Below are 25,471 nucleotides of genomic sequence, written 5' to 3' on the forward strand. Positions count from 1 at the left end.
CCACCTTTGCTGTACTACTGTATCGATCATCTATATATAAATTGAATATTTGAAAGCAGGTGGCACCCATCATACTCCTTTCATGTACTTTCACGTACATTTCCTACAAACAAGAATGTTCACTTATGCAATCACCTTTAAGTGTAGTTATCAACTTTAAGAAAGTTAACATTGGGAGGTGGATGTGGCTCAAGCACTTGGCTGCCCACCTACCACATGGGAGGTCCTGGGTTCGGTTGCCAGTGCTTCCTAGAGAAGATGAGCAAGACAGAGAGCTGACATGACAGGCTGGCATGGCAAGCTGACAGAAGATGACGCAGTAAAGATGATGCCATGAAGAGACACAACAAGAAAACACAATGAGAGACACAACAAACAGGGAACAGAGATGGCTCAAGTGATTGAGGGCCTCTCTCCCACATGGGAGGTCCCAGGTTCAATTCCCAGTTCCTCCTAAAGAAAAGATGAGCACAAAGCAAATGGATACAGGGAATGGAGGTGGCTCAAGCAATTGGGCCCCTCCATACCACATGGGAGGTCCAGGTTCAGTTCCAAGTGCCTCCTAAAAAGAAGAGACACAGACACCAAGAGCATTGAAAGAAATTTAAAAAGACCTAGATAAATGGAAGGACATCCCACGTTCAGTGACTGGAACACTTAATATTTGTTAAAATGACAATACTCCCCATATTGATCTATAGATTCAATGCAAACCCTAACAAAATCCCTGCTGGCAGGAAGCAGCTGTGGCTCAATCAGTTGGGCTCCCCTATACCATATAGGAGGTTCTGGGTTTGCATCCCAGGGCATCCTTGTGAAGGCAAAAGCTGGCCCGTGAGCCGTGGAAAGCTGGCGCAGCAAGATGACGCAACGAAAGGGAGACAAGCAGATACAGAAAAAAACCACGGCGAATGGACACAGAGAAGAGATAGCAAATGAAAAGGAAAAAGCCACAAAGGGGGGAATAAATAAATTAAAAAAAAAAAATCCCTGTGGCTTCTTTTCTGAAATTGACAAGCTGATTCTAAAATTCACATGGAACTGTAAGGGAGCCAGAATAATCAAAACAATCTTAGAAAGAAATAAGTTGGAGATCTCACGCTTCCCTATTTCACAGCTTACTACAAAGTTACAATAAGCAAAACAGTATGGTGTATCATAAATACCAGTGGGAATAAAATTGAGAGTTCATAAACAAAACCATACATTTATGGTCAATTATCTTTTCACAATCGTGTCAAGACAATTCAATGGTGAAAGAATACTGTCTGCAATAAATGGCGCTGGGAAAACTGAATATCCACATGGAAAAGAATGAAGTCAGACTGCTATCTCATATCACATACAAAAAAAGAACCCAAAATGGACCAAAGATCTAAATCTAAGAATTAAAACTATAAAACTCTTAGAAGAAAACATAGGTATAAATCAATAATAGATAACAATAATAATAAATCATTTCTAAATACTGAGCATCTACTTTATGCTGGTTGTTCTATGAGGTTTCTTATATTTTCTCACTTTTAAAGATAATGTATTCCATTTCACTCTTCCTAACCATTTCCTTTTGCCCCATTCACCATACATAAGCCCTAAGCCTATTTCTAAAATACAGCTTAAATGGAAAAATATAGTTTCAAATGTTCATTTCTTTTTCTTTTTTTCTTTTTATTTATTTATTTCTCTCCCCTGTTGTCTGCTCTCTGTGCCCATTTACTGTGTGTTCTTCTGCATCTGCTTGCATTATCTGGCAGCACTGGGAAACTGCGTGTCTTTTTTGTTGCGTCATCTTGCTGCATCAGTTTTCCATGTGTGCAGCGCCACTCCTGGGCGGGCTGCACTTTTTTCACACGGGGAGGCTCTCCTTACGGGGCACACTCCTTGCACATAGGGCACACAGGGGAGCCCCTGCGTGTCATGGCACTCCTTGCACATGGCAGCACTGCACAGGGGCCAGCTCACCACAAGGGTCAGGAGGCCCTGGGGATCGAACCCTGGATACTCCATATGGTAGACAGACATTCTAGCAGTTGAGACACGTCGGCTTCCCCAAATGTTCATGTCTAAATTTAAAGTTGTACATATGGAATGTGACTAGATCATTAATTTTTTAATGTTTCTTCAACTCATCAAGGTTGGATTTTAAAGAAAAGGGAAGAGTAGTGACAAGGTACAGAATGGTAAATTAATCATTCATTTCTCTATTATGTTATTGTCAAACTTTTTTAAACAAAGAGATCATTTTAATTTGAAAGGAGGGAAAAAGCTATTTCAAATGTCTCCATGGCAAAGTATTCTTACTGAAACCAGGAGCTGTCAGAGAAGATGAATATATTTAAATTACAAGGTTGGCTATTTTGAGGCAAAAACAAATAACAGATAACCAAGAAATAGCCTTGCCTAGCTATTTTAACATTGTGCCATCTTTGATACTATAAAACTGATGCGTTGGGAAGCGGATGTGGTTCAAACAAATGAATGCCCGCCTATCACATGGGAGGTCCCAGTTTGGTTCCTAAAGAAGATGAGCAAGACAGTGAGCTGGCATGATGGTCTGGCACAGCGAGCTGATGCAAAAAGATGATGCAACAAGAGACAAATGGAGGAAAGCAAAATGAGAGACCCAAGGAAGCAGGGAGTGGAGATGGCTTAAGTGATTAGGTGCCTCCTTCCCACGAGGTCCTGAGTTCAGTTCTTAGTGCCTCCTAAAAAGAAAATGAGTACACAACAGACATAGCAAGTGCAAACAAGGGGGTGGGGAAAAATAAATTAATCATTTAAAAAAACAAAAAACTGACGCTCTGAAGCTACCACAAACAACAGCAGCGTTATTTATGGGCAAAGCCTCTGAAATTCAATAAGAACTGTTTGCAGGTCTGCATGAATATGCACTTTTCAAGGGACAGAGTTCATAGCTCTTTTCAGATGGACAGCATCTCCTCAGGTGGACAGTACATCGCATATGCCCCATAAACGATTGTTCAAAGAATAAATGAAGGATGGGGCAGCGGACTTGGCCCAGTGGTTAGGGCATCTGCCTACCACATGGGAGGTCTGCTGTTCAAACCCCAGGCCTCCTTGACCTGTGTGCGGCTGGCCCATGCACAGTGCTGATGGGCGCAAGGAGTGTCCCCGCGTAGCGGAGCCCCACGTGCAAGGAGTGCTCCCGTAAGGAGAGCCGCCCAGCGCAAAAGAAAGTGCAGCCTGCCCAGGAATGGTGCCGCACACACGGAGAGCTGACACAACAAGATGAGGCAACAAAAAGAGACACAGATTCCTGTGCTGCTGACAACAACAGAAGCGGACGAAGAAGACACAGCAAATAGACACAAAGAACAGACAACCAGGGTGGGGGGGGGAGGGGAAATAAATAAATAAATAATCTTTTAAAAAAAGAATAAATGAAGGAAAGCCAAAAGCATGTAAGAGCCAGAGTACTACCCAACACTGTTCACTGGGTTTCATCTTCCATTGCTTTCAAATTCCAGAATCCTTTTAGGGATGTCTCAAGCGCTCTGTTGAAACAATTTTCTATAATCACTTTTTGAAACAAAACATTACACTATGTAAAAAGGGTCTTACCGAGATTGGTGAATCCATCCTGGAGAGCCCATAGCCGAGCCCAAGGGGCAGGGACTGGCTCCTCCGGTTCTTGGTCCTCAGGAATAGAATAGAGCTCCTGAGTGGACACTGTGTCTACGGAACTCAGAGTCCCCGAGCTGGAGTGTGAGGACTGGCTGGATGTAGGCACCGTGCTGGAGGAGGAGCTGGATGTGCCCTGGGACTGCGAGGAGACACCACAGGACTGCAAGGAGGTGCTCAGGAACTGGGAGGCAGCACCGCAGGACTGGGAGGGAACACCACTGGGGGACTGCTGACACTCCTCATCTGTCTCCCGAGACATCACGACCTCCGAAAGTTAAGTATCCAACAACAAGCTGAGTTACAAGGAATAAGACTCAAAGTTCAAGAGTAAAGGATGGGTATCCTACAACTACAAAAAAAAATTTTTTTTTAATACAGGGCATGCTCAGAAAAAATTTTAACAGCCTACACCTACAGTTTCTCTGGGCTAAGCATTTCATCAGATCACTTCCACTGAACCTGTTTTGTTGTCTAAGTGCTGCAAACCAAACAGGGAAAAATCATTTGAAGGCTTTAAGTAAAAAGCAATGTCACTAAAGCTAAACATAGGCTTACCATATAATCCAGCAATCGTGCTCCTAGATACTTACCCAAATGAATTAAAAACTTATGTCCATCATTCCCAATCCTTCAAGATTGCGGAATGAATAAAAATAAGTGGGGAGTATAACCAAGTACCAAAGCAGATTATTGTAAATGTAGCTATTATCTTCTGTTAATGAAGTAACTTGTAACACTGACATAAAAAAAAATTGTTTTAAGTGTGTCCACAAAAAAACCTGCACATGAATGCTTATGGAAGTTTTAACCAAAATTGCCAAAAATTGGAAGCAACCAAGATGTCCTTCAATAGATGAATGGATAAACTGTGGTATATTCATACAGTGGAATATTATTTAATGATAAAAAGAAATGAGCTATCAAGCTATGAAAAGATAGGGAAAAAAGATAGGGGGGAAAAAAAGATACTGCTAAGTGAAAGAAGCTGAAAATGCTATATACTGTATAATTCAAATTATATTACATTCTGGAAAAGGCAAAACTATAAAGATAATAAAAAGATCAGTTGTTGCCAAGGGTTCAGGGGGAAGTGGTGAGATGAATAGGTATAGCCAAGGAAATTTTTAGGGGAGTGAAACTATTCTGTATGATATTATAATAGTAGATACATGACATTATCCACTTCATAAATCAGAACTGTACAACACAGAGTGAAACTTAACATAAAGTATGGACTTTAGTTAATAACAATGTATCAATATTATTTCAGCAATTGTAACTAATGTACCACACTAATGCAAGACTTTAAGAAGAGAAACTGCCTGGGGGGCAGAGAGCGGAAATATGGGAACTCTCGTACTTTCTGCACACTTTTTCTATAAACCTAAAACTGTTCTAAAAATACAGTTGTTTTTTTTTAAAGCAATGTAATTGAGCTTGGGGTGTTTAGAAGACTTATAAGTTTACATTCATCCAATTTTTAAAACCTAGGAATGAAACCTAAAATATAACCATTAATATAATCAACACTACACTTAAACTTTATATATGTTTTGTAGAAAGAAAGGAGAAGAGTCAGGTGCCTTGAAATAGAATACAGCAAAAAGAAATTGTATAGTAACAAGACTAATACCCCTCCCTGCGAGACCTCCTTCTGGAGGGTAGGGATCATACCCCTTGCAGATTTCTGTTTCTAAGAGGGCTGGGACACCTAATGAGGCAGAATAGAACAAGGTGACTGCTCTAAACAAAGCAACCTAGTTCTTTGTGATGCTAAGTAACTACGGGGCTCATCTTTTCAGCATCCCAAAAGGTACCTGACAAATTCTTGCAGGAATCATTCTTAAGAGTCACAGAGGCCACAACCGAGGCACCCACCTAGCTTTAGAATTAACTGATGGGCAGTTTATATCTGATAACTAGAGTCTCCCTTAGCTAGAGTCAAAGTAACTTGCAATACTGCTCTAATCTGATTTTTCTTTAATGGATGCATTCTTCTGGCACCCCACACTCAGGCTGAATCCTCCAGTAGAACATAGTAAACAACTTTACTGGGACTGTATTTACATAGCTTTCCAGACGCAAAGGTCCTGATGAGTTTTCCTTAAAACACACCAGGAAAGTGGATGAGTTTGCCACTCCAGGACCTGCTGGTCTCATATGGCCTCAGCCAGATAGGGTTCTTCTGCAGCTTTCCAAGTAAGATTCCTTCTCAGTCTATCTCCAGTTCTAGCTCTAACTAAAGAAAGACTGAGGGTGTCAAGACATAGGTTCCGTCATTGCTGAAGACAAGGTTCGCTCAGTAATAAAGAGCCCAGACTGGGACCACCCTTGCTTCAGCAACAGGGGGACAGTGTAGTGGAACAGAGATCTGAAAGTCAGATGCCCGAGTCGAATCTCTAATTGGAATTTATATACATATATATATACACACACACACAATAAAAAGAAAATAAAAAGAACAACAAACAAATTCTCTTATTGGGCAGGTCACTACCTCTGTGCCTCAGTTTTCTCATCTGAGGAAAAAGCAGATAAGAGGATTAAAGAGATGAAGCTTGCGAAACCCCCTCCCCAAGTAATGCTTGATAACTGGGAACTACTCTTATTAGGAAGCCATGCAAAGTGGGGAGTGATGAGCCAAAGTGACAGAAGCAAAACTCCAGGGTTGTAAACAGAATTCCAGTCCCAAAACACTTACACCCATAAAAGGAGTTAAGTGCAACGCTACCTTTGTATGAAATTGAGAAACCGAGTGCCAGGGAAGGCTGATACCCGCCCTCCCATTCCCCTCCACCCATCCTACTCACTTATGGACGCTCGCAGGGCATCCTGCCACACACGTCAGTGGGTTTCCAGTTCCTGGAGCGCCTAGCAGGTTAAGAGTGGGTTCTCAATAAATATTTGAGATTGAGCCTAAACTGTAGTTATAATTACTAACATTTATAGAACGCTTTACAAAGCAACTTCGCTCTAATTTTGAAAAGCATAATGTTATTCTTTCTCATCCTGTAACTCTGGGCCAGTTTCAGCTTGTAAGTCACGAGGGGAAGTGAACTTCATTGCACCTCGACTTTTCTCTACAAAGAAGGAAGAGTCGCGACGCACCCGTACCCCGGGAGCGCAAATCCCACAAAGCGGTAGCTCAGGACACTCCGCTAGCATAAGACCCACAGGACAGGATTCGAACCCCCACACACCAGAGAAAAGTGCCCCCTATGACTCACCACGCGAGTCCCCCAAGAGCAGCACACTCGCCGCAGTCGCCTGAGTGGCGCTAAACTGTAGATACGAACGCCATCCTCAGCCAATCAAAACACGCTCCAACGCCGCCGGACCAATGAGGAGCAGCGGATGTGGCCGTCGAAGCGTAGCCTCAATGCCTGCTGGGAGTTATAGTTTAGGACGCAAAGCGGGACTCGGAACCCAGGTTTCCCGCAAGTGATCCCGCCCCATCAGCTCCCGCAGCCAATCAGCAGCACTGGTCTCTTCGGCCAGTCACTCCCCTTTTCCCAGCCGTGGCCCACAACCCAAATGTGGGGTGGGAGGGCCTGGACCTTGCTCAGACTGCGGGGGTTGGTGCCGGCAGGGGTTCCTGGGAGGAGACGGCTAGGTTGCAATGCTGCGTCGGAGGCGCGAAGCAACTCCTCCCGGTGTTGGAACTGCGGCGGCCCGGGGGGCGCCGTGTTGGGGGACGCGTTCTTCTGCCCGCAGTGCCACGCGCTGCAGCCACCTGACCCCTCTCGAGACTTCTTCAGCCTCATGAATTGGTACGGGCAGCGGCTTCGGAAAACGGGCCGGGGCGAGAGACGTCAGGGATTGGTCTGTGAGAGGGGAGGCTCGACCAGGCTTGGGAAGGCGAAGGTGGGACTGGGAAGGAAGGTGGGCGGAGCTCTAGAGAGGAAGGGTTGGGGACCTGGCAGGGAGAAGGAAGTTTGGGGTGTGCCCTGAGGGAGGATATTGAGGGGTGGGGCGGGTACTAGAGTGGAGGGGATGTAAGGGGCGGGGCCAGGGTCAGAATGATTAAAGTCGGTTGAGACTTTTAAGCAAGGAGTACTGAGGTGTTGTCCAAGATAAGGGGGAGTAAAAGCACGGAAAACTTGACGGTGGGCGGGATCTAAAGGAAAATTGGGAATTAGAGGGAAAGGTATTAGAGGAGAAATGGGTATTTCCCCTCCCCCTTTCCTCTGAGAGTTTAGAAGCTTGGAGAGGTGGTGAAGTCTGGATAGAGCGGGACTGGTCAATTGATAGGACAGACTATGGGAATAGAAAGTGAAGGGATTGGATTAAAGGAAAGTGGGAGACCAGGATGAAGGCACTGGGCCTTGGAAAGATAGGGTAGGATTCAGGATTGTCCCTTCCCTCAAATGTAGGATCTGACCCCACCAGTAACTTAGCACTTAGTAAGGGCTACAATTACACTCGTCTTTAAATTCGTCAAGTGTGCCACCCTTGTTACTACCTCAGGGCCTTTGCACTAGCAGTTCTCTCTTCTGGATGACTTTCCTCTGATCTTTAACTGTTTCACATCATTCAGGTCTCACCTCAATTGTCATTTCTTCACCCACCCCATCTCTATGACCCTGTTCTGTTTTCCTTTGTGCATCTACCACTTTTTGAATTATCCCTATTTACTTGTTTATTGTGTCTTCCTTCCTGAAAGCAGGAACCAGGCTCATAGTAGATATGAATTATTTGCCACATGCATTTCATGTTGTGATTTCTTTTCAGCAACTGTTCCTTCATAGTTGACACTGCGAAGCTCCAGCATAGGTACCAGAAACTACAGCGTCTTGTCCATCCAGATTTCTTCAGCCAGAGGTCTCAGGTAACCAGTTGTCACCCAGTCATCCCAAACACATCCGTGCCGGATGGGTGGGTGGCAGTGGTCTGTGGTTATGTGATTATCAGGGACACAACTGGACAACCAGCTCCACCCTGTGGTAGCTTGACCCCCGCCAGGCAAACCGTGGAGTTGTCACATACTCAGACAGTTTTTATCTGACTTCCCAGCAAACCTTGACCTGGTCAGTTGAAAATAAAAACCACTTATCCCATATTGGTTCTGTTTTGGCTACCTCCTTAGGTTCTGTCATCAGCATTTTATAAAATAGTTTGTGAATGTAAGATGGGTAATTTGGATGGTAATAAGGCTCTCTTCATCTCCCTCTTACAGACTGAAAAAGACTTCTCAGAGAAGCACTCAAGACTGGTGAATGACGCCTATAAGACTCTTCTGGCCCCCCTGAGCAGGGGACTATACCTTGTAAGGTGATTTCCCAACCCTTTGACTGCCTGATGTCCGTTGTGCTGTGAGATAGCTGCTCCCCAATATTAAGCATAAGAGTGCTTGAGAAGTTCTTGAGACCTGAGTTAGTCCAGAGACCCATCACTATTTAGTCTCTAAGATTCTTCATGAGTATAGTTTTCTCTGAGTATTCTCTGCAAATGTTAGTTGCCTCAACTGCATCTTTTAAACCATTTTCTATCCATTTCAAGGATTTGGTGGTGATGGCTTTTAGAGAAGGATAATTTTTGCTTTGTTTTGGGAGTAGGGGATGAGCATCTTAGAATCCAGACAATTCCAGAATTGAATCTTTACAAACATCCAGTTTCAACCTCCTGAACAGAGAAATGACTCTCCTGGGGTCACACAGTTCCAAGTAGCAGTGCAGGGTCCCGACCCAGTGTCCTGTCCTCAGTTCAAGCTTTTGGCACTCTGCCCTCATGCTTTCATTATTGGTTCAGATCAGGTTTTCCCCATGAGAGATACTATGGTCTAGAGGATGAGTAGAATTTGTATGATTGTAGCCACAGTTTCTTATTTTCCCTGCTTTGTTCCCCAATAGCTAAAGCTGCATGGAATTGAGATTCACGAAGGGACAGATTATGAAATGGACAGGGAATTTCTCATGGAAATAATGGAAATCAATGAAAAACTTGCAGAAGCTCAAAGCGAAGCTGCCACAAAAGAGATTGAATCCATTGTCCAAGGTAAAAGATAAAACACTGCTAATATGAGTAAATATCTAAGGTTAAGTGAAAAATGCACGTAAAGAGTAAATGGTTATGACCATGATGTGATTATAATGATTCAGGGAGTATTTTTTTCTTGACCATACTCAAACCAGTTTTGTCTGTAAATTAGAATCGCAACATCCCTAACCCTCTGGAAGGCCAGAGGATTAACCCTCTAGAAATAAAGAATGTAAGAGTACTTTTGCAGATTACAATACTCCTTCATTTGGTTATTGTTATAATCTCTAATGAGGAAAATGGCCAAAGCCACACAGCAGCTACATAGCAGAGCAAAGATTGAAACCCTGATTTTCTGACCCCATATTTCTTCATTTTCCATATTATTCCATAGAATAGGCACCAGAATTCTCACTCAGACTGTATGCACTTCTGTACTTTCACAGATGTTTGTGATTTACCCATGGTGTATCAGGCACTATGCTTGACACTGAGATTAAAACAGTGAAAAAGAAAGATATGGCTCATGCCTTCATGGAGTTTATATATTCCAGATCCACATATCCAAAATGGAATTCATAAGGTTCTCCCTCTCCCCCATCCCCTAACAGCAACAACAAAAAGCTAACCTGTTCCTCTTCCAGGTTTCTCTCTCCAAGAAAATGTCACCATCCAGTTGTACAAATCAACACCAGGGAGACATCCTTAACAACCTTACTCTCCTTTATCCCCATAGACAATCCATCACCAAGTCTGAAAGAGTTGACTTCCTAAGTGTATCTCAAATCCATGTACCCATCTCTATTTTCACTGCAGCCACCTGTTTCTGGATACCCATCTCTCTCACCTGAACAACTGCCGTAGCTCCTGACTGGTCTGTCTGTTTCTTTTGGCCCCATCTAATCTATTCCTACACTGGTGTGCTCTTCTTGAAACCTAAATCTAATCATATTTCCACTGACCTTGCCTAAAAGCTCTAGTTAGTTTTCCACTGCCATCAGATTAAAGACCAAACCCCTTAGTTACAAGTCCTGCATGGTCTTGCCTCTGGTTTCCTCCATTTTGCCCCATCCATTCCAGCCACCCTAGTCATTTCCAATCCCTCATGTGTACCAAACACCTGCCTGCCCCAGGGCCTTTGCACATGCTATTGATTCTGCCCAAAACCCTCCTCTCCTCCACCCCATCTAATTAACTCCTCCTTCAGATCTGGGCACAACCATCACTTTCTCAGAGAAGCGTCTCTTGACCTCTGTGTCTAAACTTTTTGGCAGTGGGTACTCCTCCTTTGTAGGACTAATCATAGTTATATTACTGTCCTACATGAGATTTTTTTGGTCAATGTCAGCCTGCCCATTTAGACTGGAGATTCTGCAAAGACAGAGATCATGTCTGCTTTTTGCTTCCCTCACATCCTCAGCCCATAAGGACTCAATGTTTGTTAAATGAATGAATGAATAAATAATTAACAAAGACCTTAAAAGTAGTAAAATGGAAGCTGTGGTGGAGGGACTGTCAGCTAGAGACATGTGGATAGCATTAGGACCAGGTGGGGTGGGGAGAAGAGAAACCTGGGAGTTGGCAGTCAGAACCCCTGGCTGCCCTGCTTGGGAAGGCAGGAAAGTGTGACGCTCTGGGGTGAGGTAGACCTGGGTTTAGTCCCAATACAATCACTGCTTCTCTGTGTGATCTTGAGCAAGTGATTTCACCCCCTTGGAACCTCAATTTCCTCATCTATTAAATATGGACAATATTCATAGTGGTTGTTGCAAGGATTAAATTAAATGAGATAAAGTATGTAAAACACTTAACACAGTGCCCGGCACATAGAGCTCTTATAGCTCTACAGTAAACATCTCACTTTGTGCAGTTCACTAACCTTCACTTGGATTAATCCCAACAGGTACCTGCTAAGGCCCAGGTAAAGTGAGTGTTTAAGGACGTATTGCTACTTAGTATTGGAGTCAGGACATCAGAACCTTCAGGTTCCTAGTCTGGTGCTCTTTTGTCTACAGCACATTGCTACCTGAGAGGGAGGCAAGTTTCCAAACACTGAACTAGGTAGGAGTCTAGTGACTCGTGGGTCAGTTTGTTCCCAGCTCATCCACTCACCATGTGATATGGGAAAACCCCTCAATTCCTTCCTGTACCTTGGCATATGATGAATTTAAAGTGCTTTGAAAGCAGGCACTGTACAAATGATTGATACTGTTCATATATGGAAAATGCACTTATTGTAAATTTCTTCATTTTCTAATGAGGAAACAAAAGAAACATGAGAAGTTGTTCCTTTACTTCATTTGGCATCTTCTCCTTTAAGGCACAGTATGATGTAAATGTCTCATTTTCCTGGGAGTAAGTCTGTATAATTTTCAAGTGGTTATCTGAAATGCTCTAAGGCTCTGCAAATAGGTGACCCTGCCATGTTAATTTTCTTCTCAATAAAATTTGAAAGAGTCAGGCTGCTTGATGAAAAAACTAATGTTATTTAACCTTGTTTTGTGTTGTTTTAATGATTCTACAGCCATTTTATGAGCCTTGACGATTGTTCCTCAAGCTTTTCGTAGGGTAGAAAAACATAATGTAACTAGTGTCAGTCAGTGCTGCACTAAACAGGAGCTGCCATCATGGGACTTGTAGAGACCCTTAAATCCAAGTTTCATGTAGAAACCAGCATGATTAAAAGGTGTTTTCTTGGTATCATGAGTCTATATAAATAGAAAAGTTATGATAATGATTTTCTCTTTCAGCCAAACAGAAAGAATATACTGACAATGTGAGCACAGCTTTTGAACAAGGTATGTTCTTTGTTTCTTGACTTTCTTAAATATGGAAAGAAATTGTGTACATTAAGGTATCACCATTCATTCACTAAGTAGCTATTATATATCTATCCTTTAATAGGAACATAAGAAGGTAGAAAATATATGAGTCTACATTTCTGCTTTCCAGAATTAACAATCTTGCTGGAGAAACATGTTGTGTACCCAAAACAGGGAGATAACAATTAAGCAGTATATATGAGAAGTGCTTCCATTCTCCTTGGGCAAATAGGAGAAGAAAGATAAAATATATGAAGCCAACATGATCAGGGTCCTGAGGGCAAGGGTGAACTGTCAACATCTGGTAAAGCCTGCACACCTCTTTCTTGTACAAAACCCAGCAGAGGAAGGAGCCCAAGACAGAGCTGTTCCTGAATTACAAGTATGCAATATTCCTGCTGATTACCATTGCTCCTGGCTCTCAGGCTGAAGAGACTGAAGCTAGCTGCTTTTAAATAAGAACAGCCTTTCTCTCCATCCCCAAAATGTACCATGCCTTAAAGAAGGAAACCATGACCCTGCGACTTAGGGATCATTGGATTGGAGGAAAGATACAGAAGCCAACCCAGATAAAGGGCGCTTATAAGGAATCACGGCCATCTCTTAAAATCCAAAGAGAAAGTCCCTGAGATGATTACAATATAGTGTGACAAGAGCGTTTCCACGGCAGCACCTAGGAGCTAAAAAGCAGTCTAGTGTGGAACCAAGACAGCTGCAGTACTGGGCTCAGTCCCTCTGCCTGTCCGCTCCACCTTCCTCTCTGTAAGCCAGTCCCACCTGCTTGCTTATTAGTACACATAGCTCCAAAATGACCTCTTTCCCCACTGTATGACTCCTTGATCTTCCTTGATCTATTAACTTATAAGAACAAGGCCTTTCACCTCCTGACTAGAGTCTCCTTAATCCAACTCAAGATTCCTGGGAGCTAGAATTTGATTGGTCTAGCTTGAGCCAAATGTCCACTCAAGCCCAATAAGTTTGAGCCAAGGGGTTAGATTTACACAGTGTACTGCCCCTTTGCAGAAATAATAGTATTTGATTTGAGAGTAGACAGAGGAAGGTTCTCTAAAAAGTGGGGGGCTAGGAGTCACAAGACTCCTACTTAGTTCTGCTATATAGATTAATAGCAGAAGAGACAGGAACCTGGCCCTACATGTCTGCCTGAAATGCAGTGTCCCCACTCACTGGCTTGTAAGGTCAGGATATGACCTTAGCAGGGCCCACCCCCAGCTCCTTAAAGAATAATAATAAACACCCATATTCCTACCATCAGCTTAAGAAATAGAACATGGGGAGCGGATATGGCTCAAGCAGTTGAGCAGCTGCCTCCCACATGGGAGATCCCGGGTTCAGTTCCCAGTGCTTTTTAAAGAAAAGCAGACAATGAGCAAAAACAAACTAGCAGGAAGCAGCTGTGGCTCAAGCTCTTGGGCTCCCATCTACTATGGGAGTCCTCACGTTAGGTTCCCGGGGCCTCCTGGTGACAGCAAGCTGACCTGCACTGCGGAAAGCTGGCGGCCCACACCACAGAGAGCTGGTGGCCTACACTGTGGAGAGCTGGCACAGCAAGGTGACGTCACACAGGGAAACAAGCAGACACAGAAAACATGTAGCGAATGGACATAGAGAGCAGACAGCAAGCACAAGCAGCAAGGTGGCGGGGGGCAGGAATAAATAAATAATAAATCTTTAAAAACAAAAAACAAAGCAGGGAGCAGGTATGGCTCAAGCAGTTGAGTACCACATGGAAGGTCCTGGGGTCAGTTTCTGGTGCCTCATAAAGAAAAACAGACAAGGAGCAGACAACGAATAAAAATGAACAAACAGGGAAGCAGACTTGGCCCACTGGTTAGGGCATCCGTCTACCACACGGGAGGTCCACAGTTCAAACCCCAGGCCTCCTTGACCTGTGTGGAGCTGGCCCATGTGCAGTGCTGATGCGCACAAGGAGTGCCCTGCCACACAGGAGTGTCCTCCATGTAGGGGAGCCCCACGCGCAAGGAGTGCGCCCCGTAAGGAGAGCCGCCCAGCGCGAAAGAAAATGCAGCCTGCCTAAGAATGGTGCCACCCACATGGAGCGCTGACACAACAAGATGATGCAACAAATCTGATGCACAGATTCCCGTGCCGCTGACAACAACAGAGGTGGACAAAGAAGAACACGCAGCAAATGGACACAGAGGACAGACAACTGGGGTGGGTGGGGGGAAATAAATAAATCTTTAAAAAAAAAGATGAGGGCGCCAACTCCAGGGGAGCCAATGTGGTTCAGTGGTTGAATGCTGGCCTCCCACATATGAGGTCCCGGATTCAGTCCCTGGTCCGGTACCTCAAAAAAAAAAAAAGAAAAGTAGAACATGACCACCACCTCCCAAGCCCCAAGTAGACCCTTTGCCATTTACATCTGCCTTCCATCGTAACCACTCTCCTGAATTTTGTGTTAATCATTCCCTTGCTTTTCTTGATAGTTTTAGCCGTATGTGAATTATAACAATATACTGTTTAACTTTGCTTGTTTTTGAATGTTATATAAATTGAACCCATACCTTATATATTCTTCTGTGATTTGCTTTTCTGCTTAATGTCATTTTTTGGAGTCATCCAGGTTGATGCAGATGGCTGTAACATACCTTCATTTTAGCACTCATCACATTGTATTGTGTTTAAGGCAGGGTTTCTCAACCTAGCACTATTGACATTTTGAGCTAGATAGTTCTTTGTTGGGAGGGGCAGCTGTCCTATGCATTGTAGGGTGTAGAGCAGCATCATTGGCCTCTACCCAATGCCAATATCATCTCCCTAGTTGTGACAACTAAAAATGTCCCCAGCCTTTGCCAGATATCCTGTGGGGCGCAAAACTGCCCCTGGTTGAGAGCTGCTGTTTAAAAGCGTCTTTCCCAAAAACTGTAAGCACTTTGCACAGAGCAAGCCCTTGGTGCTTCCACATCCTCTTCAGAGTTATGACCACCATGTGTGATATGATAAAACTCTTAAAACATAACCTATTTATTACTTGGGGACTGTCCTAAAGAGAATCAGCCTTCTCTCTTTTTTTTTTTTTAAATCCAATTTTTTTTTTTTTTTTAAGATTTATTTTTATTTATTTAATTCCCCTCCCCTCCCCCAGTTGTCTGTTTTCTGTGTCTTTTTGCTGCGTGTTGTTTCTTTGTCCGCTTCTGTTGTCATCAGCGGCACGGGAAGTGTGGACGGCGCCATTCCTGGGCAGGCTGCTCCCTCCTTCGCGCTGGGCGGCTCTCCTTATGGGTGCACTCCTTGCGCGTGGGGCTCCCCTACACGGGGGACACCCCTGCGTGGCAGGGCACTCCTTGCGCGCATCAGCACTGTGCATGGGCCAGCTCCACACGGGTCAAGGAGGCCCGGGGCTTGAACCGTGGGCCTCCCATGTGGTAGACGGACGCCCTAACCACTGGGCCAAAGTCCGTTTCCCAGCCTTCTCTTAATTAAGTCTGAATCACATACACAAGCATGATCTTGTCCCCTCTTGGTCAATCCCTTTGTCCTCTTAACAGCCCAGATTCCCTCTCTCTCCACTGATCAGATTTACTGAGTCTTTGATCTGGCTGCCTTGATGAATGAGTAAGTTTCATTCTTCCTTGCAGTGAAGTCTAACATCCATGTCTCTGTTTATTTCAGGTGACTTTGAAAAAGCCAAAGAAATTTTAACAAAGATGAAATACTTTTCAAATGTAGAAGAAAAGATCAAGTTAAAGAAGATTCCACTCTAATTGTTGTTAATTTAAAAGTTTTAAAAATAAAGTTCTTGTATATTTCTCTTTTGGCTTCTGGTAATTAAGAATACATTTGCCTTAACCACTTATATCATGTTAATTAAACCCAGGACTCAAACATGAATGGATAGTGTGATGGTTAGGCTAATGTGTCAACTTGGCCAGGTAATGCTCTTTCCCTGGAGCACCCGGACTAATACAAATGGCAAAGTTTGTCATGCCAGGGAAAGACAGACTAGTCAGAATTTGAGTGATCTGACACTTTACCCTGATAGGGTAACATGCCCTCCCCCCTCCCCACCTTCGGCCAATGGATGAGGTGATGGGGATGGGACCAACTCGAGGCCCTAGATCAGAGTTCAGCACACTTTTTCTATACAGGATCAGATAGTAAATATTTTAGGCTCTGTGGGCCACACAGCTTTGTCACAATGCAGCACAAAAGCAGTTACAGGCAGTACATTAAAGAATGGATATGGCTATATTCCAATCAAATTTTATTTACAGTGCAGGTGGTGGGCTAGGTTTGGCTGTGGGTTTGCCAATCTCTTTCTTAGAACCTCATCTTTCTAATGGAATGACCTTCAGTAAGATAGATAGTCCTCATGTTAGACAGTGTGGCTGTGGGGCATTATATTTGGTAAAGATGCAAGGCCACCTAAAGTCTCTTTGGCCTACATTTCAAAATGTAGATTTTATTACCAAGAATTAGTCTGGTATTAAACATGAAACACTTTCTGCTCTGCCTTGGAGTGAAGCAGTTTCAATTTCTCTCTGGACAACTGGTAACTCTCATCACATGCTCCTATAATTCAGCTTGACACCGCTCTACTTATGGATTTTTGGAAATTCAGTTTAAGTTCTGGATTCGTTTCTAGAAAGATGAAAATAAGCCTTTTAATTGTCTGGATCAGGGAAGATTAAAATAAGTGGAAAATTCTGATAAACTCCAAAAAACATTTGTACACTTATGGAGAGAATCTCGTGTTTATAACTGAAAAACGTCAGGAGTCTGAACCAAAATTTAAATACTACTTCCAGAGCTTAAAACTGCAGCTCCTTCACATTCTCTCTTGTCTTTGTCCAAGAATTTATATTTTGTGATTCTTGATCCATAAATAGTTAACATTTTAGGATTTATTCAACTTCAGAAGGCAAATTAACCACAACAGCCGTCTGGCTTAATGGTACTTGGAAATATCAGTACAATCTCCACCTCCCTCATAATTTACAAAGAGAATGAGTTATTTGTCTGAAAACACACCAGGAGTCCTTTAAGTAAATAATTACAATGCAAGCAAATGTTCTGATTAAATTGCGTACTTCTGCAAAGAAAGAGGAGATTAAAGGAGCAGTTGCAATACTTCTGTACACAATATTCATTCCTTCGAACAATAATCAGCACCAAAACAATCTTGCCATAAAAAGAAATTACTTAGACATTGCTTCAAACAAACGTTTTTGGAGATACTTCAAAGAAACTTTCCCTTACCTGTTACCATCAGCTGGAAAGGCCTGCAAACCATTTCTGACTTGAGAGATAAATGAAAAAAAGACACTGTTTCTGAGTCAAGGCTTTCGAGGTCAGTGGAATTTCTTTTTTTTTTCTTCTTCTTCTTCTTGCAAATTCTTTCCCTTCTAGTCTAAAGTCGAAGTTTAACCGCACGTCTAAATCCAGAAACCCTTTCAAGTTTTCCCTGAAAAATCCCTGTGGGAGGTGGTGCCCAGAGTTCTGAAAGGTTAACAGCTCCATTTGGATGAAAAGTTTTTGGGCAAAGGAAAGCAAATTAAGCACCCACATCCCTCTCCCCACCACCTCAGCTCCTTCTCTCCCAATCCCCACATCATTCTTAATATAATGCCTGCACAACTCAAGAGGTTTTGAATAACCTGTGACTATTCCAGACTCCAGGGCTTGAATCCCAGTTCCACCACTTGCTGTGAGTTTGACCAGACTAGGCCTCATTTTTGCATCTTTAAACCAGTGATAATAATAGTACATATCTCACAGGGCCGTTGTGAAATTTAAATGAAATAAATTATCTATGCAAACTGCTTAGCAAAGTGCATGGCACTGAATGAACCTTCAAATGTGATTGTGATGGTTAGGCTATTGTGTCAACTGGGCCAGATAATTGTGCCTAGCTGTTTGGTCAAGCAAGCACTGGGCTAACTGTAATACAAGGGCATGTATGAACTTTAGTCACCATTGACTTTACTGCAGTGGTAAATCACAGATAGCTGATTACAACGGCATTATTCAGGGATATTGCCATCAGCAATGAATGATGCTTTATCCAATCAGTTGAATACCTTAAAAGGGCAAGAGATTCCAGCACTGAGCAAGAATCTCCCAGCTCGTCTTTGGACAGCCAAGGTCTCCAAGAACTCATCAAGAACCTTCACTGGACTTTCATTGGAGCCCCTGGTTACAGCCTGCCTGCAGAACCTGAACTTGTGCATCCCCACAGTCACTTGACTCAAAATTGTATACTATTGACAGATGTCTCTTGTTGATTCTGTTTCCCTAGAGAACCCTAATATAGTGATCTATTTTTTATTACTAACTACTACTTTCACTATTTTTACTTTGGCAACAAAGTTATGCCCTTCATTGCAGAATAAATATTATCCTTTCAACAGAGTTTCAAGCACCTACTTTGTATAAGAGATTATTCCCTGGAAGAGAATCACAGAACTGTCAGGCTCTTCCTGTCTGTTTGGGGAGATGATTTTTATTCCAATAACCAAAATAATAACTCCCATTTTTTGCATGGAACTATTTGCTTGCCAAGCACTATGTGCAGTGCTTTCCATGTATTCTATCAAATTATACCCAACTCGACTCATTTGATAGGTGAAGAAACAGGATTCAAGAAGGTAAGAGAGGTAGGAGCTGGGATTCAAACCCAGATCTGTTTGCAAAGACTGTGCTCTTAAAGAGGCTAAACCAGCAAAGATGTACCCGCCTAGATGGTTAAACCATTCATAAATTCATATCAAGAGCTGCCAAATGCCATAGCCTGCATGTATTAGTCAGGGTTTTCCAGAGAAACAGAACTGACAAGATATATATGTGTGTATGTGTAGGTTTGTGTGTGTGTAACAAGAGATTTATTATAGGAGTTGACTCATGAGACTGTGGAGACAGGCAAATCTGAATTTCATAGAGCAGGTCGCAATGTTGAAACTTTGAAAAAGGTGATTCTGAAATCTGGCTTGCCCAAACTCTGCAGGGCAGGCCACTAGCTGGAAACGCTGATGAAGGTAAAGGTGTATTCCCCAAGAAAACCTGGCTGGCTGAAGAAGGAGCAAAAAATTTCTTCCTGACTTCTGGAATCCTCAGTTCTCCTTTTAGACCTCCACATGATTGGATGGGGAGACTTCCCTCATTACTGAAGACACTCTCCTTTGTTGATTGTAGATGCAAACAACCTTAGATGCAGTCAATTGACTATAGGTACTAATCCATCTACAGAACACTCTCACAGTAACAATATGGTCAGTGCTTGCTTGACCAAACAATGGACACTACATCCTAGCCAGGTTGATACATGAAATTAACCATCACACTGTGTCATGCCAAGCAGAGGCAGGATTTCAATTGAGCCCCATTTCCAAATCCTGTACACTTGTCTTCTCTAGGCTTGGGGATCACTCCCAGGTATGGTAATCAGGGCAGACAGATTCAGGGAGAAGTAGGAGCATCCAGTAGCAGAGAAAAGCTGTGGCAGGGGTCCCTACAACTGCTCCCAGTGTGCTGGTTTGAAACCATATGGCACCCCAGAAAATCATGTTTTATTTTGTTTTGTTTTTTTTGAAAGATTTATTTTTATTTCTCTCCCCTTCCCCCACCCCGTATTGTCTGCTCTCTGTGTCCATTCACTGTGTGTTCTTCTGAGTCCCCTTGCATTATCCAGTGGCACTGGGAAACTGCATCACTTTTTGTTGGTTCATCTTGTTGCGTCAGCTCTCCGTGTGTGCAACACCACTTCTGAGCGGGCTGCGTTTTTTTCACGCAGGGCAGCTCTCCTTGCAGAGCGCACTCCTTGCACATGGGGCACTCCTATGCAGGGGCACCACTGTGTAGCACAGCACTCCTTGCACGCGGCAGCACTGCGCATGGGCCAGTTCACCACACGGGTCAGGAGGCCCTGGGGATTGAACCCTGGACCCTCCACATGGTAGACGGACGCTCTATCAGTTGAGCCATGTCTGCTTCCCAAGAAAATCATGTTCTTAAAAGAAAATCCATTCCTGTCTGTGTAAGTCTATTGTAAGTAGGACATTTTGAAGAGGTCACTTCAGTTAAGGCATAGCCCAGGGTGGTCTTAGTCCTCTTACTGGAGTCCTTTATAAGAGAATACAATTCAGACAAAGAGAAAGAAAGTGATGGAAGCAAGAAAACTGAAAGCAATGAAATGCAGAAAAGACAGGAGAGACCAGCAGATACTGCCATGTGCCTTGCCATGAAGCAGGGGTGTCAAGGATCACCAGCAGCCAGTCTTTGGGAAAAATCATTGCCTTAATGATGCCTTGATTTGGACATTTTTCTCAGCCACAAAACTGTAAGCTAATAAATTTCCATTGTTAAGTCAACTCATTTCATGGTATCTGCTTTCAGCAGCCTAGGAAACTAAAACAAGCAGAAACCTCTAGATTTGAGAGGCATGAAAGTTAGCTGAAGCACTTGTAGGAGCTGCCTTAGGATAATGGCATTTGATGAGATCTCCTGTTAACCCCAAGTAAGCATTGAGGTTAGGGCAATGCATACTCATTCTGGGTGGATCAACATCAACACACACATTCTATCACACTATCTGTACAGAAGTTATTTGAAGAAAATTATAGGCCATACTGTAATACAGCAAAAAACATCACTGGATAAAGCCTTATTATAAAATCCCATTTTATTAAAAGAATAAAAGAAACACATTTGGGAGTTGTGGGAATAAAATGTAACAATTAGCTAAGAATGTGTATGGGAGGCTCTCCCTGGTTCCTTGGAACAACATGGAAACAAGGGAGATGCTTCACTGCTCAGACTAATGGTCTATTTATTCTGTCACAGTCATGGGCATGAAGGAAACCAAGGAACATTGTGAACATTCTCATTGATGTTAACCCCAAAGGGCCGTGTGAAAATCCCTAATTTACTGTATTCAGTCCTATTCTTGGCAGAATATGTTCCATAAGTTCCTCTAGAGAGTTTAAAGTAGGATCTCTTCTTATTGGCAGCAATCTACAGTACCACCCTCCTTCTGGCTCTAAAAGCACCACAAACATTTGGCAAAGTAGAAAGCGCTGCTAGAATGCAAAAGGCAGCAGTTGTTATTTGGCAGAAGGATGAGAATATGTAAAGGTTTGGAAGGGAGAAAGAGGAGCCAAGAGAAATTCAATAGGAATGAGAAGAAATTCTCAACAGTTGGATGTAGAGATCTGGTGGGAAGTGGCAAGAGATGAAGCTGGAGGTATAGGCAGGGGATGACCCCTAGAGGAATTGAAAGCCAGGGAAGAAGGTTGGACCTTCTTCCAAGAGTAATAGGGATCCATGGAAGCGTTTAAGGTAGGTGAGTGGCACATCATATTTGCATTATAGAAAAAGCTCTCTCACCTCACCACATGTCTGGAAAAGGCAAGAGTGAAGGCAGGCAGACCAGGCAGGCTCCAGCAGGCAGGAGATGATGGCTCCTATGGGGTCATGGTAATACTGAATCCACAGTCCCTCTGCAAAGTCCCACTCACTTACATGAGGTAGCTCCCACCCACTGGGACTGGCGCTTACCAAGCAAGTGGTGGGAGCTGCTATTTCCTTTCTCTTCCTCTCCAGGCTCCCTTGTTGACATTGGCCTCACCATGGTCATCAGTGTTCCCCATGAGAATACCATTGTCTAGATGACCCAGTTAGCCAACAGATAAATGACAACCAAAAAAGGAGATGAGCGACCTACAGATTGAAGATGTGAGAGACAGGTAAACCTAAAGCATTGTTGGATCATGATGCCACCAACCCAACTATAAAAAGATATTTTGGAGACAGATCTGGAAAAATCTGAACACTAATTAGATGATTTTAAGGATCATTACATTTTGTAATAGAAGAAAGAATGTTATGTGTGTGTTGTATGCTTACATACAGGTATGTGCACAACACACATTAATTAGAAAAATTGGGGAAGGATATCATCCAAATGTTAACAATAAAGCTTCCTGGGAGATGGTATAAAAGTAATTTTTATTTGCTTCTCTATACTTTTATTAACATCACCACCACCACTAATTTTCTAGTAAGAACCCGTACTAGTTTTTAACAGAAAACATTGTTATTTTTAAAAGATTAAAAAAGAGAAAGGGGGAACTGGTGTACTTCAGTGGTTGAGTGCTGGCTTTCCAAATATGAGGTCCAGGGTTCAATCCCTGACTCCAGAACTGCAACAAATAAAATAAAATAAATTTAACTTAATTTTTGAAAAAAGAGAAAGGATTCAGAATATTGTCTAAGGGGTCTGCCTGGCTCATCAATCCCATGAGAGATGAACTAAGAAGAACCTCCAAGAGGCACGGCTGGACTCTCACTGTTACTGAGCAAAGAAGATGCTCTTGGTGGCCACTGTCAAGTTCTGCAGCCACTCTACCAAGGCCAGTACAGGAGAAAATGCACAATAATCCTCTTTTTTTTTTGCTTCCAAGGAACTGAGGCCTCAAAACGTTTCTTTCTCACACACTGTATTGAAGCTTTCATTGATTTCCCCATCTTCACTTGCCAGGCTGCTATGGCAAATACCACATATTGGGTTGTTTTAACAACAGGAATTTATGGGCTCAAGGTTTCAGAGACTGGAAGGCTTGCTTCCTCCCAGGAGAGGTAGTGTTCTGGGTGGCAGGCAATCCCTGGGTTCTCTGGCTTTCCCATCACATGGTGATGTCCTCTCCTTTCTCTTCCGGGTTCCATTGACTGCTGGCTTCTGACTCCTCCCTTTGACATTCTATGACCATGTCTGAATTTCTTCAGCTTATAAAGGACGCCAGTAATTGGGCTTAACACCTGAACTCACTCAGTTGGGCCACACCATAACTAAAAATAACATATTCAAGAGATCCTATTTACAATGAGTTCACACCTATAGGAATGCGGATTAAGGTCTAAACTGGGGTACATAAATCAATCTACATCAGATATATAGATTTCTGTATATTCTCTGTATACCTTTCTCTATGTTTGAATTACCTTTTTCTAAAATAAAAACACAATAAAAAGAAAAAAAGGAAATATTAAATATATTTTTCCTGCCAAAATGACTGGTAAATGTATAGAGAAAGTCTTCCAGTATTGAACATTTGAATCATATATATTTTTTATTTAATTCAAAATATGTAGCTGAGCGAGGTGGAAAGGAAAGGAGAAGACATCCTGGGAGACTTTAAAAAATAAATGAGGGAGGGAAGCAGACTTGGCCCAGTGGATAAGGCGTCCGTCTACCACATGGGAGGTCCACGGTTCAAACCCCGGGCCTCCTTGACCCGTATGGAGCTGGCCCATGCCCAGGGCTGATGTGCGCAAGGAGTGCCCTGCCATGCAGGGGTACCCCTGCGTAGGGGAGCCCTACGCGCAAGGAGTGCACCCCGTAAGGAGAACCACCCAGCACGAAAGAAAGTGCAGCCTGCCCAAGAATGGTGCTGCACACACGGAGAGCTGACACAACGAGATGACACAACAAAAAGAAACACAGATTCCCAGTGCCGCTGATAAGGATAGAAGTAGTCACAGAAGAACACACAGCAAATGGACACAGAAAGCAGACAACTGGGGGGGTGGGGAAGAAATAAAAAAAAAATCGTTAAAAAAAAATGAATGAGGGAAGCGGATTTGCCTCAATGGATAGAGTGTCCGCCTACCACATGGGAGGTCCAGGGTTCAAACCCAGGGCCTCCTGACCCATGTGATGAGCTGGCCCATGTGCAGTGCTGATGTGTGCAAGGAGTGCTGTGCCATGCAGCAGTGTCCCCAGTGTAGGGGAACCCTATGTGTAAGGAGTGCGCCCTGTAAGGAGAGCCGCCCAGCATGAAAAAAAAAAAGTGCAGCCTCCCCAGAAGTGGCACCACACACATGGAGATTTGATGCAGCAAGATAACACAACAAAAAGAGACACAGATTCCCAGTGCTGCTGACAAGAATCAAGCAGACACAGAAGAACACACAGAGAATAGACACAGACAGCAGACAATCTGGCGGCGGGGGCAGGGAAGGGGAGAGACGTAAATAAAAAATAAGTCTAAAAAAAAAAGAAAGAAAATGAATGAGCTGAATCCAGAGAGTTAAAAAAAATTAAATGGCATTTTCCCTGGGGCATCAGCTGGGCATTTATGGCTTAAAGCTTGGGTTTTAACCCGCAACCTGGAGCAAAGAAAGCAAAGCCTGGGTCCATATAATGTGTAAAGTTGTATAAATGACCCTCACATAAAGATAGGACCTCTTAGACAGTATCACCATAAGTGGGTGGTTTAGAAATAAAACTGTTCTCCAGCTGGAGTTGATTCATGCCTGTCTCAACCTTCCCTAAGATTTGGAGAGAAAGACAGGCACCAAATCTTCTGAGTCCAGTGGGACAGCTGACTAAGAATATATTTAGAAGAATGGATATGGCTCAAGTGGTTGAGCGCCTGCTTCCCACATGGGAGGTCCTGGGTTTAGTTCCCGGTGTCTCCTAAAAACAAAAAAAATAAAACAAACAGACAAAAAAATCAATTCAGGGGAGCTGATGTGGCTCAGTGGTTGAGCTCTGGCTTCCTATGTAGCAGGATCCCAGTTCAATACCTGGCTCCTGGTACCTTCAAGAAAAAAAATTCATGCAGATTGTGTGAACAATAAGGAAAAGAGAAAAGAAAAACAGGTGGAATGGCACTCCAATAGATGGAAAGATTTGGGTAGAGGGTGGCATGAATAGGGCAGGCTTGAAATTGAAAGAAAAGATGAGAGCAAGGAAAGCAGACTGTCTACTTTCTAATGTTTCAAATGGCTATGTCTAGCTTGTAGGAGCTAGGACAAGAGGTGGATGTGCCATCCAACCTACCAAGGATGGAAACAATGTCTTGTTAGTGATGCCAATCCCTCGTATATCACTATCCATTCTTTTTTTTTTTTAATTATTGTCGTAACATATTTTGATGGTTTGGAGGTCAGTACATCAGAAAAACATGTTCTTAAACTTAATCCAGGAAAGGAGATGTGGCTCAGGCAACTGAGCTCCTACCTACCACATGAGAGGTCCATGGTTCAGT

At 43.2% G+C, this 25,471-nt stretch overlaps 2 protein-coding genes across 5 annotated transcripts in view; one reads left to right on the top strand and one right to left on the bottom strand.

Moving 5' to 3' along the window:
- CHEK2 (checkpoint kinase 2) overlaps positions 1 to 6,985 on the bottom strand; it is a 50,145-nt gene extending 43,160 nt beyond the window's left edge. The window contains exons 1-3 of one of the 3 annotated variants that reach the window (XM_071209842.1): positions 6,873 to 6,985; positions 6,456 to 6,516; positions 3,583 to 3,938 (exon numbers count right to left, since the gene is read on the bottom strand). In XM_071209842.1, coding sequence (XP_071065943.1) covers positions 3,583 to 3,904 — 322 coding nt within the window. In that variant the 5' untranslated portion in view covers positions 3,905 to 3,938; positions 6,456 to 6,516; positions 6,873 to 6,985. The remainder of the gene's footprint in view (positions 1 to 3,582; positions 3,939 to 6,455; positions 6,517 to 6,872) is intronic. The other 2 variants (XM_004461706.4, XM_004461707.4) reach the window with 2 other exon arrangements.
- Positions 6,986 to 7,132: 147 nt separating this feature from the next.
- HSCB (HscB mitochondrial iron-sulfur cluster cochaperone) lies at positions 7,133 to 16,237 on the top strand. 2 transcript variants are annotated; one of them, XR_009181872.2, is made up of 7 exons: positions 7,133 to 7,415; positions 8,377 to 8,473; positions 8,822 to 8,911; positions 9,495 to 9,639; positions 10,438 to 10,495; positions 12,372 to 12,419; positions 16,098 to 16,237. XR_009181872.2 is itself a non-coding variant. In XM_004461708.5 (6 exons), exons 1-6 carry the CDS (start codon positions 7,180 to 7,182, stop codon positions 16,187 to 16,189), a joined length of 708 nt encoding a protein of 235 aa, XP_004461765.1. In that variant the 5' UTR covers positions 7,134 to 7,179; the 3' UTR covers positions 16,190 to 16,237. The 2 variants fall into 2 exon arrangements, 1 of the variants encoding a protein (XP_004461765.1); XM_004461708.5 differs by lacking the exon at positions 10,438 to 10,495 and having other exon boundaries at positions 7,134 to 7,415.
- Positions 16,238 to 25,471: the final 9,234 nt, after the last annotated feature.

Source organism: Dasypus novemcinctus, chromosome 19 (genome assembly GCF_030445035.2).
Source record: "Dasypus novemcinctus isolate mDasNov1 chromosome 19, mDasNov1.1.hap2, whole genome shotgun sequence".
NCBI lineage: Eukaryota > Metazoa > Chordata > Mammalia > Cingulata > Dasypodidae > Dasypus > Dasypus novemcinctus.

Coding starts and splice junctions, on each gene's coding strand:
- HSCB (XM_004461708.5), top strand. CDS start 7,180: ATGTGGGGTGGGAGGGCCTGGACCTTGCTCAGACTGCGGGGGTTGGTG. Junction 8,912..9,494: donor TGAGCAGGGGACTATACCTT/GTAAGGTGATTT, acceptor GTTCCCCAATAG/CTAAAGCTGCATGGAATTGA. Junction 9,640..12,371: donor GATTGAATCCATTGTCCAAG/GTAAAAGATAAA, acceptor TTTCTCTTTCAG/CCAAACAGAAAGAATATACT.